At 44.0% G+C, this 20305-nt stretch overlaps 1 protein-coding gene across 1 annotated transcript in view; it reads right to left on the reverse strand.

Moving 5' to 3' along the window:
* MYO5B (myosin VB) overlaps positions 1–20305 on the reverse strand; it is a 124527-nt gene that overhangs the window by 20326 nt on the left and 83896 nt on the right. Inside the window, exons 21-27 of the mRNA XM_066339599.1 lie at positions 17700–17939; positions 12920–13004; positions 11407–11555; positions 10541–10657; positions 8772–8909; positions 7125–7187; positions 779–1018 (exon numbers count right to left, since the gene is read on the reverse strand). Of these exons, the coding sequence (XP_066195696.1) occupies positions 779–1018; positions 7125–7187; positions 8772–8909; positions 10541–10657; positions 11407–11555; positions 12920–13004; positions 17700–17939 (1032 nt within the window). The remainder of the gene's footprint in view (positions 1–778; positions 1019–7124; positions 7188–8771; positions 8910–10540; positions 10658–11406; positions 11556–12919; positions 13005–17699; positions 17940–20305) is intronic.

Below are 20305 nucleotides of genomic sequence, written 5' to 3' on the forward strand. Positions count from 1 at the left end.
GCCTGCTTTAAAACTCTGCCTGGCTCCAGAAGCTCCTGACACCAAACAACTCCCAACTATTCTATTAAAAGGATCCCTGGGGCATCTACCACACTACTGAGTTTCCATGAATTCACACACATGCAGCAGGAGAGATAAGAGATGGAAGAAAGATAAGAGATGGAAGAAGGATGCAGTGAATTTTGGAAGAAGATAAGCAGGGAGCTTGGCTTGGTCTGAAATAAAAAACACACCAAAACCTCGAGGAATGATTAGACAGCGAATCAATAAAGATTGAGTTTCTGGAAAATGTGTCCTTCCATTGGAATGTGCTCTAAATACAAATCCTGTAACAGCTGTTTGAGAGAGAGGTTCCCTTCTTGCCTGCATGTCAGAAGAAACACAGCTGCATCAGCCCAAAGTGAGCAGAATTTGGTCTAGAAATTTTTTTTTCCTCATCCCATTTCCTTGCAGAAAAAGATGATTGCTGCGAAGTATTACCAGGAACATGCTGAATCACACACATTGGTGCAGGGGTGGTGTGGGCTGGCTTACCCTCATCAGGTATGGGGGTAAGCACCCTAGGGCAGTACTATGGCACAGAGAGGCCTGGGCTGTCTGAAATGCCAGGGACTACATCTCATCCCCAAGCAGGACCTCCTGTATCCCTGCCCCACTCTCCATAACCTCACTGTGCCATCCTGCCCACCAGAGCAGAAAGGGCACTGCTCAGGCAGCCAGTGAATCTCCAGCAACAGAGAGGAAGAAAGTGAAGAAAATCCATTACCCTCTCCTTTACCATGTTCTTCCCTGTCTCCTTCTGCTGGGCTGCCTTCATGATCTGGGACCTGAGGATGAGGACCTCCTCCTTGCGCACCTCCAGCTCCTCGCTGGCTGATTTCAGCTGGTTCAGAAGGAGGTTGTAGCTGTCCTGCACGTCGTTGGAGGAGTTGTTCTGTGTGGCGTGGTCTGCGATGGCCTTCCTCAGCTCATTGAGCTCATTTTTCAGCTTCTTGTTCTCCGACTCCAGCTCTTGCCTCTGGAAAACATGGAGCCATTAAGCAGTTTAGATAAACCACCCTGTGGTGCCTCATCCTGCTCTGAGATGCCCCTAAGGTGACTCAGTTATCGATGATTACAGATCAATGCTAGCCAGGATCCGGGTTGTGCTGCCAGCCCAGCCATCTGTGGTTCAGGGAAGGATTTTGCTCTAGTCAGCAGTTGCTATTTAATAACAACACTACAGGGTGACCTGTCGAATTTTTTATTTCTTGATACTATTTCTAAACAAAAAAGCAGGCTGTTAAAGAAGTTCAGCATGCTCTTTTCTCCTCCACCTCTTTTCCTTCTGAATCAGTAAATCACACAACCCCCACAACGTTCAGCTCACCTTTCATATTCATTAGATAAGTTGGAAGATGCTGATTTGCACAAACCATCATCGTGGCACGCATCCCTTAGGTGAGCCACGGGTCTGTGAATTCTCTCTTCTTTTCTCATACACTTTGTAATTCCCCCACTCCAGTGCTTTGTTTATAGCTGGAGGATTTCCTCACCCTGATGTCTCCTCAGCTGCTGGCATTTGACAGGCAGGGCCAACACTGTGCTACTTTGATGCCAACTGATTCTCCAGAATAACAACATCTTTACTGAGACAACTGAAGGGCTTACTCGCCTTTGCATGGCAGCAGAAGACAGAAGAATAGAACTCTGGCAGCTAAGACAGTCTTCATTTTAGGCTGTCACCACAAAGCCTTGTTTGCAGGTGGCAGCACAACATTTGGCAGCTATTTGGCACCACCCAAAAGCCACCTGGAGAATCCTTGGTGTCAAGAGCAGCTTTGCCCCTGCACAAGGTGCAATCACAGAATCCTGGAATGGTGTGGGTGGGAAGGGACCTTGAAGTCCATCCAGTCCCACCTCCTGCCATGGGCAGGGACACCTTCCACTGTCCCAGGTTGCTCCAAGCCCTGTCCAACCTGGCCTTGGACACTCCCAGGGATCCAGGGGCAGCTTTTCTAGGAAACCTGTATCAGAGCCTCACCACCCTCACAGCCAAGAATTTCTTTCCAACATCCCATATAAATCTACCCTCTCCAAGATTAAAACCAGCAGTCCTTGCAGTGAGTCACAGACGGGGTGGGAGCCAGACTCCTGGGGTCCTGTTCACAACAACCCACCTTCCCTTTGCACTGATCCTCCACCTCTGGCTGCTGCATGGTGGCACCCAGGACTGCTCCCTCCTGTCCCCATGGTCCCAGACTTCTCAGGCAACACCAAACCCCAACAGGACCCTTGTCCAGCATGGCACAAACCAACACCCCTGCACGTGAGCTGACAAAGTCTGCCGTCTGATGTGGGGTCAGGTCTTTCCCAGGACAATCCCCATCCATGTGGATTCTCCAGTGTCTACAACAGCACAAGATCATTCCCCATTGCCACGTGTGTGTCTCATCTCCTTGCTGCTTACTGAGCCTTTCCACAGCTTCCTTTCACCAACCCCTCTTATCTCTGGGATATCTGCTTCATTATCAGCTTGGGCTGAGTCAAGCTAATGAATCCAAAAACGGCTGGGGGGCATGCAGGCAATTTATACAATTTACACAGTGTGTAGTTAGCACAGCTGTGTAAACCCCGTTTCCATAGGAAACGGGTGCTGTAATTATAAATCCTTACAAATTATAAATAGCATGGCTTATCACAGCAGAGGTGTGAACAGAATAGCTGATTTGGCATCTGGGCAGCATGCTCCTAGCTGAACAAACAACATCAGTAATGGGGCATGTTCAGGTACTTTATACCATCTGTCATGAAAAAAACAAAAGGATAAGAAATGCCCAAGATCCATCAATTCCTCCACATTCAGCACAGCAGAGGGAGTATGTGAGACATGGGTTTTTCTCTAAATGGTGTTTAAAGGAGTTGGAAGTGTGTGCATGGTGGGAATTGATAGCAGACTGGGTTTAACTCTTCCTGCTATGTGGAGAAGCATCACCCCTCTCTGATTCTGGAAGCAGTTACTTGCTTTTCTATTAAAATAACTCTTCTGTGGGTTTTGTTATTTGCTGTGTAAGACCTCTGCTTTCCTCTTCCTCAACCTTCCTCCTCCTCCTCTTTATATCCCTTTCTCCCTCTTTTTTATCATGGGTCTACTACACTGCTCACTGGTCATTTCAAGATCAGCTCTGGTTAGAAACAAAGCCAGGAAGACCAGGAAAGAAAGCAATAACCAATAACCCTGCTCCAAGAGCCACTACCATACATTCCTTTCAAAGCTTACATTTAAATTTATTCCCTATTTCATCTTTTGTGGATTCCATGGAAGAGTGTTAAAACACCTTCTCTCTCCATCTCATACACCCTTTTTGCATCAGCACTTGCCATGGAAGATCAGAAGCTAAAATAAAGTGCTGTGGATGTGGAAATAGATTTCTACTGGCAAAGTGAAAAATGCTCTTTTGCTCTTTTTCCAGCATGGTCCAGTCATGCTGATTTAGTTGACAAATATCTGACAAACAAATTTGACCAAAAAAATTTTACAGTCAGGATGCACTGACCTTGAAGTCACACTAGCCCCAACATATGCAGTGTTAAAAAGCTCTGACAGGGGTACCCAAGCACTAATGGTGATAGAAATAGCTTCACTCTTTAACAAAGGGCTTAGAGAGCAGTGCTAGGGGATGTATCAGCCTGCCTAAGTCAGAGGTTAGCACTGCCATCCCAGGATTTTGCCCTCTCTCTGTCTTCTCTGGTACTCTGAAGGAAAAGAAAATTAAATCCTCCATGCAGCTCATTTTATGATGAGCTGCCAAGTCCAAGGGATGAAACAAACATCCCAGCTATGCAATGAGTGAGGAGCTGAACTATGCATCATGCTCCTGCTTGGAATCTTAGAATTTGTGAGTTAGAAAGGACCTTTAAAGGCCACCTAGTTAAGCTGCAGGGAGAGCTTCCACTAGAACAGGTTGCTCAGAAACATGGAGTCAGACCAAGGGCTTCCCACTGCCACTTTCTCAGCTTGAAAAAACCAGGAAAGCACATTTTTCACTGGCTGTCTGAGGGACGTATCTCCCTGTTTTGCATTCCTGGATAATGATTAACCAAACATCTGGCTGGGTGTATTTTGGGACAGCATTTTTTGAGCAATGTATTTATCCATTACGAAGGACAGGTAACTTCTGCCTGTAAATTTATCACTGTTAGCTCAAGTTTCACACATTTCTTTTCAGCCTTACAAAACTAAAAAAAAACAAAACAGTTGAGCCTCTCTAACCAAGCACTGTGCCTCACTCACCTCCCTCCATCAGAATCTGTATCAAGAACAGAGACATCATTGTCCCTCTGATTTTCAGATTTTTCTGATTGCTTTCATTCTTAGACTGGAGTTTCCTCAGGGATTGTAACACGAACAAAGACTGATCTTTTGTAAATACACATTCCTTCCAGAGAAAAGAACAAATTGATAGACTTCCAAGTTGACCACTGGGGTCAGAGAGGTGTTCCTCTCTTCCCCCAATCCCTGAACGATTTCCAAAGCCTATATAAACCCCACATCATAATAAACTTTCTCTCCTCACTCCTGACCAGTGAGTGCAGTCCTTTCATGTTTCCTAGAGACACCCCACCAGATGCTAATTCCCAAGGCAAATCCCTGCCATCACGGGTGTTGTGACAGTAATAATTACAGTAATAATTACACCAAGACACCAAGCTGGAGGACAGGACACACTGTGAAGTATCAGACCATGTGCTGGTTGCAGAAAGCAAACCTGCACAGCCATCCAGTAACACTCACAGCTTGTATTGCCCTGCTTGAGGGGCTGGGAGTGACAAAAATGTCTGAAATGGGACATGAAAGTAAGGAATCTTAGAACAACAGAAATAGTTTGAGTTGGAAAGGACCTTAAAGCTCATCTTGTCCAAACTGAAAGACAAAAGGTTTAGATTAGAAAGAAGGAAAAAATTCCTGGCTGTGAGGGTGGGGAGGCCCTGCAGAGGGTGCCCAGAGAAGCTGTGGGTGCTCCTGGATCCCTGGAAGTATCCAAGGCCAGCTGGGAGCAGCCTGGGACAGTGGCAGGTGTGCCTATCCATGGATGACCAACTGGTACCTCACAAGCCATCCAAGAGCATCCACAGAAAGACTGTCCTGTGTGTGAGCTTTTAGGCACCTCAGACTATTTCCCCGAGATAAAGTCTGTTCAAGCTGGTAAAAATCAAAAATAAGCATATTCACAAGCAATTCTTAAAAGAGCCAGAGATAGTAGAAATATTTGAGATACATATTAGCAGGAGAAAGAGAATAGAGGACTAGCTTTGTCATAGCCATGGAAGCAGCTGTCAAGGGGGAAGGAGGGAAAAGAAGCCCTCAAAATCAGCAGTGAGTCACTCTTGCCTTGCAGACAGAGACTTCAGGCTTTGTCCTGTGTTCAGATGTGGGGAGAACAGCAGGGAAGTGTATTTGTCTCTCTTTTTCAGCGCTCCTTCTTAGGTAAACACTCCTACAGGGAATGTGAAATACTTGCAGGTTCATTTTCCACCTGTTTTAGACTAAAGTTTAAAGAACGCTACATTTTTAGCAACATGTGCTACCTATTCTTATGAAATAGTATTAACATTAAATGGTATTTTAAAGTTTGTTAGATATGTAGAACTATGAATGCTAGTATGTTAGTATGCAAAAAGTAGAAAAAACCCAAAATTACTATTTCCACTCTGAACTTGCAGGGTTAAACTTGAAGAAAACACAGTTTGTGAACTCATACAGAAGTCAGAATTCCAGAAGCTATTTAAGGAGATGGTGATTCTCACCTGCTGGGTTTTCCCCACCCAAACTGCAACTCCATTTTTCTTAACAAGGTCAAGAAACTTAAACCCTCCTCAAGTATGTTTAACCAACTAGAAGACATTTGGACAATGATCTTGACATGCTTCTTCTCCAAGGGGCTATGCAGAGGTACTAAGAAAATTCAGTGGGGTTTCCCTCCATCACGAACAGCACATTTAGAGCTACACCAATATCTTGCTAGCAAAATAAAATTGGATTGATTAAGTGTCATAAAAATCTTCTGTTAGAGATAAGAGCTTAGTGAGGGTTGGACATCCTTTCCATCTCTAATTTCTGCTTTTCTTTTTATTTTTTTTTCTTCTTTTCTTCTTTTTTTTTTTTTTTCCTTTTTTTTTTTTTCTTTTTCATCTTTCTGAGGAGATGATGCAGAAGCAAAATTTGATATTACTACTGACAGATGGTTTAGCATCATGTTGTTCTGGAAAACATATGTTCCTCTGGACTTCTCAGTTGCAATGCAATATTTCTTAAGGGGATAGGGAGAGGAGGAACATCAGAAAGGTAGGTCTGCATTGAAAAAAACAGCATAAAAAATTTCCCTTACTAACCCTATCCTAGGAACTAGTTTTCTGAGGATACACAGGATGTAAGAATCAGTCTAAAACAGTCAAGGCCAGAAGTGTTTGAATACAGTCAGAGCAGGAGGATAGAACACACAGAAGCTGCAGTAGGAGCCCAGGAGGTTTCAGTTGCTCTGTCACAGGGAGAAAGTGATGGGGACAGAAACTGTCAGGATTTAGAGCTTGGGGGAAAGACAAATTCTAGGGTAGGGTAATAGCTGAGAAAAAACAGGACGACTGTGGTCAGCCAGCACTTCTGCTGGCAGATGCAGGCTAATACTGCAAATCACACCACAGATTTATCTGGGTTTAACCTGAGTGGCACCTTGGCACAGCACAGAAAGTGGGTAAGAAGCAGAGGTGGAACAAGAAACAGCTGTAAGAATTTACACTACTGCAAAGGTGACTGCTGAGGCATGCAGGGCCCCATCAAAGGGAGCCCAACAAAGTCCCAGAGGGAATATCTGCTGTGGAAAAAGCCCCTTTCACTGTGAGTGGGCTTGTTACCTCTATGGATGACTCAGAGACAGGTACATCAGCAGAGAACAGATGTTGCCTCAGAGAGAAACATCTGTGAGCAATCCCAGGCCCAGGAGCTGAGGGAAAGCAGATTTCCAACTGCCCTCTCCAACAGAGCTGATTACAGCAGTTTTTGGATTAATTACCACGTTCACACCATTTGTTTGGGCTGCTGGAGCCATGGAATAGGTTCCAGCACTAAGCAGAAGCCTCTCACTCACCTTCAGGCTGTTGTATGCAAAATCTTCATGTTCTGAAGTCACCTCAGTCCTTGTTTCAATTACCTGTGCAGATTAAAGAGGCAAATTTGTATTTAGGAGCAGGCAGAGCACGGGGCAGCTGGGCAGGTCTCCACCAGCATTCAGCCCAGCCAGCCAGCTCAACCATAATAATGTCATCAATTGCCATCAGAGAGCATCCCAGCAACACCAGTGGGGCAGAGGACACTCCAGGAGAAACGGGTTTAATCTCTCATTAATATCTTGTCAACTGTGCCTCGCTGCAGCTTTCAAACAACGGCAGTCATTAAGGGAACAATCTTCAACACAGCAGTTGGAAAACAGGTTTTTAATCCTCCTGCAGCAGGAATGAGAGGCTGGGGAAGTCTCCCGTTTCATGTGTTTCCTGCAAATTGCTAAGGGTGATCAATAAGGATACCTAGTGAAGCAAGTAAATAATTACTGTTGATGGTTTTGTTGAGTCTCTTACTGCATTTGTTCAAAGGTACACTGATCTCACACTGGAGAGCAATAACAAAAATAATTCCCAAACAAAACAACAGAAGCCCCAGAAATTTCAAATATGTTGCCAAGAGGGATGGCACTTGCCCAACAATTTGTACAAGAGTGTCTTCAGTGCTTCAGGACACCAAGCACACAGCATTTCTGTTTCATAGCACACTCTGGCCTCTGACAAGCTACAGAACCCTGGCTACAGATGGCAAGGAAAGCACACACAAGAGATCTGCTATTAAAACCCCTCATCCCAGAAGTCAGCTCACCACAACCCAGAGAGCTGTATTTTCAGACTTACAGATTCCTGTAAGTTACCACTGGGCTGCAAGTAACCTTGATTTTTTAAATATACATGTTTTTAATTTGCTTTCAAGCAAGCAACTCAAACTGCAGGAAGTTTGGTTTTGGTGGGGTTTTTTTGACAAGGAAGGAAGAATGCAGCAAAAGAATACTCCTGCCTTTCAAGAGAAATGAAGAACCCATTCTTCTAACAGATATCCTGATAGTTCTGATTTACTACTCTACTTTTAACCTGTATTCTTCTCTATGGTCATTACTGAGGGAAAAAACCCCACTCAAATCACCCAGATGATAATAAAACCAAACTGAGGGCACCAGCCTGACTGACACATGTGTGAAGTGCTTTTCAGCTCATGCCACACACTACTGGATGGGGGGAAGCCAGGGAAGCAAAGAAATGCTTGAATAATAGAAATCATCCAAAAGGGAGGGTTGTTGAACATGCAGGGTGCCACATGCGAGACACAGGGCCAGTGCTGGTTGAATAACGTGTGCTGAAATTGATTCTACATTTCATTGCTTTCAATAAGCTTAAGATACTACCCTTAGTATGTTTATAACCAGTTTGTATATAACCAGTTGTATATAACCAGTCTTGTATATAACCAGTCTTGTATATAACCAGTTTGTTTCAACAAATAAATAAAGCAGTTCTACTGTCCAATTGTCCTTAGCTGACAAAACGTTTATCTCCATTTTCCAGATGGATTTGTAGCCTCTTATGTTGAACTTGGCACTCTCAAAGCTAAATTCCTAAATCATGCGGCCTCAGGCAATCAAGGAAAGCCAGCTACAAATATGAAATATTAGTATCCATGAAAAGATGCCTCTTGCCTGGGCTTTCTTGCTCTCCTGCTCCTTTTTCTCCAGCTGGGCTTGCAGCTTCTTCCTCTCCAGCTCGAGCTCCCTCACCCGCTTCTGTAGCTTTAGGAAGAGGGTCATGTCCATGGCTGCTTTCTCCATCCCAATCTCCTGGAGAAGAACAGGAAGGAGGGGAAAAAATGAGATCTCAGTGTCAAGTTTTATAACTATGCACAGTGCCAGATGCACCCTGACTGTACATCAGCCACAGCCAGGAACAAGAGCATCCTAAGAAACACATGTACTTCCAAAGAGCAAATCCACATTTGGAACACCTATTTTTCATGTCAGTAAAATACCTGACTTGTTTTGATAAATCACTGAATGCTTAATAGCTCAATAGATAAGTAGGTTATGTTCTTAGGGGGCTAAGAACATCAAAAATGCCCTACTGGGTCTATTGTAGTAAGTGTTTACTTTTGAGGGGTTTTTAACTGCCTTCGCTTGGAATATTTTATATCAAAGCACAGTCAATACCAATTATTTTGATTTCAGAAAATGCTTTCAGAGCAGTTCAGAAATACTAAAGCAATATAACACAGCACCCAGCAAAGGGAAGTAGGGGTTTCTGCAGGCATGGTATTGGTACACAAAGTATGGCCTTGCCAGGGAGTGGCAGACCCTAAGAACATTCATCACCCACAAGTGCCCTCGAGTCAGGAAAGCGGAATTTAAAAAGCAGCCTACTCTATCAGTAAGTACAAAACACATTTCCCTTTTCCACATGACTCTTGATAGTCAAGGAATAATTTGTGCTGCTCTTTTCTGCATTAGGAAAGTGTTGATTTGATTACAGGGGCTGTGCTGGCCAGCAAAGCATCTGTGAAGATGCATGGGAATGAAAATGCTCGGGGCAAGAGGGCAATGAATTCTGGTGTCCTTGCAGAGAAGGCTCATGATACAGTCATGATCCATCAGCGCTGAGTGCAACTGCTGTGATGAATTTTCATCAGTCTTTAAGCTGGTATGGCCCAAAGACAGCACTGTATTATTTTTAGAGTCCCGATGTTGCAAACGAGTAGAGTTTGCCAGAGCACCAGAACCCTGCAGTCCCTCTCACACAATTAACAACACGTTTCTACAGCATGGAATCAATTTTATCCATCATGCCTTACTGCCCAAACCTGCACTGCTCCCCTGTACTACAAACCTCACACCTATAACCCCTAAACAGGGCTCCCATGCTCTCGACTGGTGATCCCTAAACCATCCACATAAAGTGTTGCTCACTCATAGAAAGTGTGCAGTCTTTAAGCTGATTCAGGTTGTTGCAATCTTCCCTTGGGAAATCTCCTTAAGAGACCTCCTTAGCTTACAGCGAGCAAAGTATGTCAAATCCACAAGCCTTTGCAACATTATGGTAATTTTTTACTTCCCATTGGTTAGTTCCCCAGTTCCTGGTTTTAACCTCTGTTGATTGGTTCATTCTGGATCCTCTCCTTGACTGGTCCCTTTCCCTATTGGCCAAGTTATAAAACCCCACCCCCTGGCTACCCTATATAATCCCTGCTCCCATCAGTCCTTCCTCCTTTGGGCTTCCCTGAATAAAGAAGGCTCCTGAGGGCTGGAAGACCTCTATCCCCTGGCTGTTTCTGGAGTGGCAATCATGGTCCTGCTGCCAAGGCAGCAATCACAGAGGAGCTGATCACTCTAAGTGCCTGTTCCTGTCCTGAAGACACTTCTGGAGAGGAAGGTCACAGCCCCTTTCCACCACCCAGACCACGACGCCCTCCCAGCTGTACCTCCACCTGCTGTATCGCATCCTCGGTGTCCCCGATCTCAGAGGTGCAGATGGATGGGTTGTTGGAATCAGACTCCAGGCTGCTCTGGTTGGATGGATTTCTCCTGTGCCCCGGCGTCTGCTGCCAAGAAATGATGCAGACACGTGAAGCATCCAGTGTTAAAAGATTCCTCTCGAAATGCTGCTTCTTTTGAGCAAATACGTGACTATGTACTCAAGTTACCTTATAGAAAATTACGTGTTCTAAGTTTTTATGCCCTACCCTTAAAATTCATATTAACACTTCAAAGTGCAAAAGCGATAGAAGCTCAGTTTAAAAATTCTGCATGAATTAAAGCTTTCATGACACCAGACGCCTTGTAAGTGTGAACATGCAAATCTGAAGGTTATGCTGCTGACAGCACCCTACAGGACCCTCTTTAAACACTCAGCCTTCCATCAAATCCAGCAGCACTTTAATTTTCAATAGTTTTTCCAACACTATAGCAATGCTGAACCTAAAGAGTTCAGGTTTTGAAATTCTGAAGTCATATTGCTGAAGGTTTTTTTCATTTGTTTTTTTAACCCAACACCTACACATGAACATCGCTGACACAAAAGCAAAACAAGAACAAGCATGAGCCAGCTTTTGCTAAAATTCACAGACATCTCCAAGCATTTCACAGAGCGTATGGAGGACCAAGCTCCTTTTTCAGGGCACACAAATGTTTGGCTCCAGTGCAGAGAGGTATTCTTAGAAATATCAAGCACAAACTGCCCACTAATGGCAGCTCTAATAAATGTTTTGGGGGTGAGTGAGCCACATTATCCAGGCACCAACATCAGGTCCAGGGCACAAGAGAACAGGGATAATTCCAGTTCCATTACCTTAATAATAGTAATTTCATCCCTCAAGTTGTCATATCTCTGCTCAAGGCTTGCATAGTCTTTCACCAGGTTCTGATAACGAGATCTCTCTTCTTCCAGCTCTTTCTTCATCTGGATATTTTCTTCAACTGTGTTTCGTGCAAATTCATCTTTAAAATAGGAAGGGAGAAAAAAAAAAGAAATTATGAACTTTAGGTCAGAAACAAGCTTCTTGTAAACACGTGCAACAACAGCTAATGAACAAAATACTCTCAGCCAAGAAACTTTAAAATCCATGTAAGCATTCACTAATATTTAGAGACTATTATAATCTGTATTTTTCTCCTCAAGATTTGAAACACCTTGAGCTCTTCTGCTTGCAGAGCAGTGTTTGCCTTGAGTTAAAGAGAAGTCTCCAGCACCTACAAACCATCATTTAACTGTGGCAGCTCCAACTCCCATCGGCCAGCCATAAACCCACTTAAGAAAAGACCAGCAGAGTACAGAAATACATTCATGATGAGAAAGTGGTACTTGCTGCATATAAAAACTTCCCTGCCTGCTTCCCACCAGCAGCTTTGTCACAAAGCAAAGGAGCAAGCCAACAACAGCAGCTTTTCCTCATGTCATCATCAACCATTTACCTTGGCAAGACTGTGGGGCTTCAAAGAAGTTTATATCCAAATAAATTGAGTTATTTGTTGAAAATAAACCTCTGGAAGCAAACCTGGTCCCTCTCCTTCCTGAGGAACCAGGCAAATGTAGCCCGTGTGGTGTTTTAAAAGGGTGAACAACAAACCAACCCCCTCCACTTCCCTTCTCCCATCTTTGATGCTCCAAAAGCATCCTGTAAGGGATGAATAAATATTTGCAGCAAGTTTCTTCTCAATATGTTATCTTCATTCCTTTATTTTGTATCAGGCTAGGAGTAAAAGACACTTCACAAGTACCACAGAGCAGTGATAGTTACATCCCCAGCACGATGATCTTTGTAAATCCTGCTGCAAAATCAAAGCTGAAAGGGATGACAAAAAATAGAAAAGCTCAATACACGCATGAGAGTCCCTTTTGTGAAATGGGTTGTTTCCCCTATGTATAACTTGTCACCTAAGTCTGTGCTTTTAAAAAACACTCACAGGCTCGTGTCACACTAGAGAAATCCTTTGTCACAGCTCAATAATGTGAATTGTGCTACCCCTTGGATCCCTTATTAATTATTCTTGGGACACTGCTATTCCCTGCTCTCTCAGCTTCACTGCCTCCCACACCATCTGCATGAAATGCTTTAACACAACTGAACTAAAAAGCCTTGCCAGGAACTTTTTTTCCTGTATTTCACCAATTAAATTGGCCTCTGGCCTATCACCCACCAGTAGGACAGCATGAACAGAACTACCTGCACAACAAAATAGAGACAAAGGCCACCAGGAAAGGGCCACGGGAAGATTTCAAGGCAGGGAAAACGAGCTTCAGGGGAGAAGATTAAGCCTTTGTCTCATGGAGGCATGACGATGCTATAGGCAGTTTTTCCTACCTTCAGACTGACAGAGAATCCTGCTGTTCAGCTCCTCTTTTTCCTGCTTCAGGAGAGCATTTTCCTCTTCCAGGTCGGAGATACGCTACGGAACAAGGCAGAGAGTTACTCTGGCTGCAGGGCAGAGCTCCTGTGGGGATTAATTTCACCTGGCAGGAGACAGGGGGCTTTGTTTGGCCTCCCTTTGCTCTATAAAAGATCTGTTTCCCCTGTGCTTTGCCCCTTATCCTTTGTACACCAGTGGCAGAAGCACAGGAGAAATGCACTGCTACAAAAGAGTAATTTTCCCTTTCTCTTAAATCAACGTTTTCAGCAGAATCTTACAAAATACTGAGCAGCAGGACTTGGCCACGATCTGCAGGAGCAAAGGTCCTGCAAGTGATCAGGTCATCAAATCAGAGGTTTATTTTTACATCTCAATGGGTTTCATCGCTGTCTTCAAGTGACAGCACTGAGTCACAGCTGCTGGGGAAATAAATCTGCTGATTGTTCCCAGAGATGTAGCACTTGAGGAGCTGAGATGGACACAATGAATGAGTGCTGAGTGAATAGATCAGGCTTTTTTAACTTTATTGTCCCCAGTCCATGTAGTACGATGAGTCACTTCAGTGCTTCCCACAACTACAGAACCTCTGGTACAGTGAGGAATGACATGTACCAGGGCCCTTGGCAATACAACGGCAGCACATTTAGCAATTATTAACAACAACAATTGCCTCGTAAAAAATAATGAGAACAGGAGCTAAATCCTGAAAAATGCTATTTTTACTTGTCACAACTGCAAGGCTGGACTGATGCTGACAGCAACCAATCCTGGAATATTACTCAGCTTCCTGAATTCTGGTGCATTCAACGGCGTTATCTCAGAACACACAACCATCATATTGTCCAGTGAAATACACTGCCACAGCTAAGCAGGATGATTCTGCTGCTGTCAGGTGGGAGAACACACATCACCCCAGCACGTGTCATTCCCTACGCCTGCTCCTTCACTTCCTGTAGCCACTGCTGGGGAAATGGCTACACACAGCAGAAGGATCTCAAGGCACCAACGATAAACAACACTGCAAACACCATAATAAGAGTTTTCAAAGCCCAAGAGTAATAATTTTGCTGTCACCACTAGATTAAATTTATAGGCAGCCCAGCTGGCATGCATTCCTAGCACAGATTTCAGTCTTCCACACAAGTGTGTTCAAATTAAGGCATTTTATCAAACACTGGCTATGCCAGATACATACTAATGATGAGGACAAAAGCACAGTGAATATTTTCTTGTGAGTCACAACTGAATCAGTCCTGTTCCATGCACAAACTGGAAAACCTCCCCACTCATTACTCTCCCTGTTAATTTACTCCAGTAATCTGCATTACATTTGTCTGCACCTCTCCTAGAAGGCTGTAGTCTGGATGTACAACCAGAGAGTGAAAAACCCCACAATTTAAGCATACAGAGCTATTGGTGTTTTAAATGCTGTGAACTGAGCCAAGATTTTAATATTCTGTACCAAAACCAACTGCACTCCTTCACCATAGATCACACCTGCCATTAGATCAGCACTAGTGTCTTCAAGGTAGGAATGAATCTTTAAAAATTGGAATGGAAGGAATACCTGTGCTGCAACGGGACAGCAAGGAGCTCTACTTGTTTGTCCCATCAGTGGAATTATTTTACTAATGCTTTTTATTGGGTGCTGATAATAAATTCTCTACTCAAAGCTATGATGGTTAGAAAGCAAAACTGGACAAAAATCTTGAGTATTCTCAGCTGTGCTGAGAGGACATTTGGAAGATGTCCAAAGACTTAACAGAATCCACAACAGTTATTCCCAGATTTTAAAATTTCTAATCCAGATTGGGTGCAGTGGGAATGTGAACGGTCCACTACACATGGGGAGAGGCAAAGGGAGAAGGTCACACCATGGCCAAACAGCACCAACTCCATCCCTGATACCTACACAGACAATTTTTGTACCTCCTGCTTACCTTTCCACAGGAAACAAATCTTTGGACCTGCTTCAAATACAATAGCACCTGCTTGGAAAGATTTCTGTGGAAGATGGTGAGAAGGGAGCACTGGTGATGGCTGCAGCTCTTATTTAAGTGTTACCCTGGAACAACCTGCTCATAAGATCTGCCTCCCATCCTCCCCCAGTCTTCTAAGGAAAAAGGATGATGGCATTTGGCACTTTCCTAACCAAATTCCTGACCAGGCTGTGAATTATTCTAGCTCACCCAGCGAGATTAGGTGCTACCAAAAGCCCTAGAAAGAGCTGTTGGTATTTACCCAGATGTTCCCAACTCTATCACAAAATTAAATAAGAAGAGCTATTCTAAAATTAAGGACTTGGAGAGAATAGCTATGACATAGAGATTAAAGGACTTTTTTCCAGTAACTGCAGTAACTAAATCATAACTGACATGGATTTGCAGGGGCTGCAGAAAAATTAAAGGCTCATCTCAGTCTCACTCAGAAATCAGATGTTTTTTGGGAATCTGTCCCACTACAAGCATGTCCATGGTGTCATCTTGATACTGAAGGTGAAAACAGTTTTTCACCTCAATTTACTTTCATGACGCTTCCCAGCTTCTAGGAGGTTATTAGAACAACTCAAAAATATCTTCCCAGAATTTTTCTTGGGAATTTTTATGGCTAAATCAATATTTTCAGGAAGGAAACAGGTCCTCTCCATCTTCCCACTTCCAAGGAAGAGAAGGGAGCAATGCAAAGGCGCCCACACTGCTCATTAGAAATGTTTTTTTAATTAAACCATCCATTTTCATGGTGAAATGCACAGTATTTGCTCTGCTGTAGGCACTTTTACAACAAGGGAAAGCTTCTGCTTTGTTTTCATGCTTTTTAAAGCATTTCTTCAGTCATTAAGCCAACCTTCCATCCAAGTGCTCAAAGGGGATTTGCAATCAAGAACAGAGACACAGTTTATCCCCAGCTGCATCACCTTTAAAATCAAGCATCCGTTCAGGCCCTAAAAAGCCTGTGCTGCACCCAGCTAATGAACAGAGCCCCTTGCCCAAAAGAACCTTGTAATTTTAAAAGGAAATCCCTGGTTTTGCATGTCCCTGTGTGGGTGCACCACAGTTACAAGGATCACTTGGCAGTTCTCTCAGTCCGGCCAGGGACAGACTGTTCACCTCTTTGAGAAGCACACCCAAAAGTGCATTTCAGTCGTGCCAGAGGTTCAGGGTAAATCACCCTGGCCACAGTCCTTCACCTTCCCAGCCAAACTCACTATCTGAGGGTTCAGTCTTGTGGGGAGATTTGCCACAGCAATGGAGCTGTGTGAAGTGCACTAAAAGAGCCTCATAAGAATATCCTACCATTGCAATAACAACACAGCTAATTCCAAGCTCTTTTTCTTTTGTTTTTAATTTCCAAAAGTTACTCATCTTCAGGCTGTCACACAACAAGTGAAGTACTGTTCTAGAGTAACAGCTGCAAAACAGCTTTTTATTTGCAATTTGTTGAGTAGAAAAGCCCTATATTCTTTCCAATTGCAGGATCAAAGATTCAATTCAATTTCTGGTGCAGAAGAGATATCATGGATTTAACTTGAGCAGCCATAAGCATTTGCAGAAGGAAACTGAACTCTCATCTCAGTGCCTCAGGTTAAGAGAACAGGTGTTACTCAAAATTTGTCTAATCAGCAAACAAATTCAGGGCAAAAGGTCCATCTTTGCCATTTGCAAAACAAACTCTACACTGTGAAGTCTCTTTCTCCCACTAGAATTCCTTCTTATACTGTGGTTGCATGTTGGACCACTTGCACCCCAAGGGATAAATCACAGGAGCTGCATTTGATTGTCCTTGTGGTTCCCTTCCAAACCAGGATATTCCATATTTTCATGATGGAGCAAGAAAAAAAAATAAACCTGTTTTGTGTATATCCCACCTCCAAAACCTATAAAAGCCCATAACAACCAGCAGCTGGTGCTGGAGCAGTGCCTCCCCTCAGGGAGGGAGATTGGTTCACACCTAAGTCATACTCTGTGCACACCTACAACACCAGCTATGTCAAAAACTGAGCCTTGTGTCCCATCCTGGGCTAGGATGAGGAATATTTATATCTTCCTAATATTTACAGCATCTGTGACAGCCCTCTCCAGTAATTTGCATTAAAAACCATGAGGAATCACTGTATACACATGAAGCTCTGGCATATACACGTATCTTAGGACAAGAAAAGCAGCTTCAGGTTGTGCCAGGGCAGCTTTAGATTGGGTACTAGGGAAAGTTTTCTCACTGAAAGGCTTGTAAAGCATTGAACAGACTGCTCAGGCCAGCGGAGGAGTCACCACCCCTGGAAGTGTTCAAAAACCACAGGGATGTGGCACTTGATATGGTTTGGTGCTGAACATTGTGGTGCTGGGCTGATGGTTGGACTTGGTGATCCCACTGGTCTTTTCCAACCTTTACAACTCTGTGATTCCATGATATTCACGGTTAATAGGCATCCTGATTTCCAGATGTGTTTGGGTTTGGGGCATTTCCTTGTGGTTGGCAGCACAAAAGGCATCAGGGTGGGGTGCCCTGACACAAGGCGGCCACTTCTCCTGCAGGGACGTCCACCTGTCCTTGCTGCCCCGTCACCTGGCTGAAGGTAAATCCTAGGGGCACTCAGCAACAGAAATAATGATCAGAGAACAGACACTCCCCTCTGGAGTTGTGAAGGAGGAGCTTTCAGCAGTATGGCCAGCTGCAGGAGACAGCCTGAGGAAGACAGACAGACAGACAGACAGACAGACAGACAGACAGATGTACCTTCCTCAGCAGGTCCCTCTCCTTGCCGTAGCTGTCCTCCATGACCTCCCTCTCGCCGTGAGCTCTCTCCAGCTCCATCCGCAGCCTCTCCATCTCCTCCTGCAGGCTGAGGAGCTGGTTGCCATCACCCTGCCGGCTCTGCTGGTACTGCTGCAGCTCCTTCTTCAGCTTCTCCACCTCGGAGGAGTGGGCTGAGGTCAGCATGGACAGCTGCTCGTTCAGAAGCTTGTTCTCCTTGTTCTGCAGCCAGCACCCCAAAGAGAAGAAAACAAAAGCACAGGTGACATCAATGCCTGCAGTGATGCCTTACAAAAGCAACCACTCAAATCCTCAAGCCTAGTGGGTGACAGACCCCCAACAACAAATGTTTCCATGCAAATGCTAATGAAGCTCATAAAGCTAAAGGCTATTTCTAAACTGTGACAAAAGCTCAATAATATTTTGGCAACAATTACAGAAGCATTTGTCAAATTGGTATTATGCTGATACCACTCTAAGCAAAGGCAAACAACTCTCGGTAGCACTGGCAGCCAAACCAAAACACTACACTTCTGCTACAGCTTCCAAATAGTATTGCTAAATGTGATTCGTTTGCAATTTTGGGAGGGGGCGCTTTGTAGTATTCCTTTTGCAGTTTACCTTTCTTTCTATTCCCGAATTCCATGCCTGCAGAAACCTGGAGTGACAATGCAGAATTGCTGCCTCAATCATGAGGAGCTCCCAAACCTCCAGTTTTAAGTCCTGTGCCAAGTCTGTCATCCTTTCTAAGCACTTAGCAGTGATTTGCTCCCCAGTTTTGAGAAGTGAAACTTCATCAGATTTAGCAGAGTTTTGGGCTTCAAACCAAAGTCAATGGGCGTTACATTGTGACTAATAAAACATCATCATTATTAGACGTCTCCAGGCCAAAGACCAAGAGTTTCATTAAGAGCCTACTACATAAACTGTGATGACTTTGGGTAGATAATCTTGGTACCAGAAGAACCATTTTGAAGCTTAAAGTGCATTCTTGTTTTTAAAGTTTGCTCTGACCATCTTTCTGGCCTCTCTTAAGGTGACCTCCCAATGCAGCCCCTCTCACTGCATCTCAGTGCTCTGAAGCAAGATAAAGACACATCACAAAAGGAAAAAACAAGTAAATGAAGCATATTAACATTTTTTCCTTTGCACTCTAGTAATGAATTATTAATGAACATCAAAATTCAGCATTCGTATCGTATTAGGAAATTATAATTTCTGCATGACCAAAGGCATTTCATAGAATCCTGGAATGATTTGAGCTGGAAGGGACATTAAAGCCCATCCAGTGCCATGGGCAGGGGACACCTTCCACTGTCCCAGGCTGCTCCCAGCCCTGTCCAGCCTGGCCTGGGACACTGCCAGGGATCCAGGGGCAGCCACAGCTGCTCTGGGCACCCTGTGCCAGGGCCTCCCCACCCTCACAGCCACCAATTCCTTCCCCACATCCCAGCTGGCGCTGCCCTCTGGCCCTGGGAAGCCATTCCCTGTGTCCTGTCCCTGCAGGCCTTGTCCCCAGCCCCTCTGCAGCTCTCCTGGAGCCCCTTGAGGCCCTGGCAGGGGCTGGGAGCTCTCCCTGGAGCTTCTCTTGTGCAGCTGAAGAGCCCCAGGTGTCCCAGGCTGGCTCCAGAGCAGTGGCTCTAAAGATATTTCCAAAAACATGCATTTTCAGAACCTTGTGTACGTGGTTTTACACACCACCCAACTGAGATTTTCGTGAAAATACAAAATAAATACATAGGAACGGTTCTGGGTTCTTTTATTAACAACAAGAGACATGAGAGACCATTTACTGGGTTACTCCTCACTGCAATCAGAGATTGCTCAACAGACCCTACTGAACTTGAACTTGATTTATTTTCAATCATCATCCAGCCCTTTAGCTCTGAGACAGTCCTGGTTTCAACCCAGGCTCTGTGAAAAAGCCTAGTTTATTTTGCTGCCAAAGGCAAACGTAACAAATTCATCGTCTTGCTACCCAAAGTAGTTTTATTCACAATAATGCTCATGGAGATACTACACTGCTTGTAGGGAAGTGTAGAGAGCTCACAGTATGTCCAAATATTGGCTGCATTAACATCCATTGGCTGCATTAACATCCAATATGAAATTAGGCACATCCCTATTAAGTATCTCAGACAATTCCAACAAACAGATTTAAAGAAAATAAATTGCAGAAAAAAAGGCCAGAGGGGAAAAAAAAATAAGGAGGAATTGGTCCAATGTAAATAGAAAAGAAAGGGCTCCAGTGAGGATGTTTCGCAGCAAAACAGATCAAAATCTTTCTTCTGTTGGCAAAAAAATCCCTCAACTTATCAAAAAACTTAATTAAATGATTCCTGTTACAGATGCCAGAGCATCTGAGCTGAGGCTGACGTACAATAATAGGTTATAATGTTTTCAAAGAAAGATCTTTTCCTTAAGGGCACACGGAGGATTGCATCTCTACTCATGCGTGAGCTTAAGTAGCAGAAATAGAAACATTTTCTTCCACAGCTACTCGAGAAAGCATACAAATGCAGCTCTCCAGGTTACCTGCTACATACTTTTTTTTTCCTTGGAAAGTTAATTGGTGTTTTCAAAGGTTC

Source organism: Sylvia atricapilla, chromosome Z (assembly GCF_009819655.1).
Source record: "Sylvia atricapilla isolate bSylAtr1 chromosome Z, bSylAtr1.pri, whole genome shotgun sequence".
Taxonomy (NCBI): Eukaryota; Metazoa; Chordata; class Aves; order Passeriformes; family Sylviidae; genus Sylvia; species Sylvia atricapilla.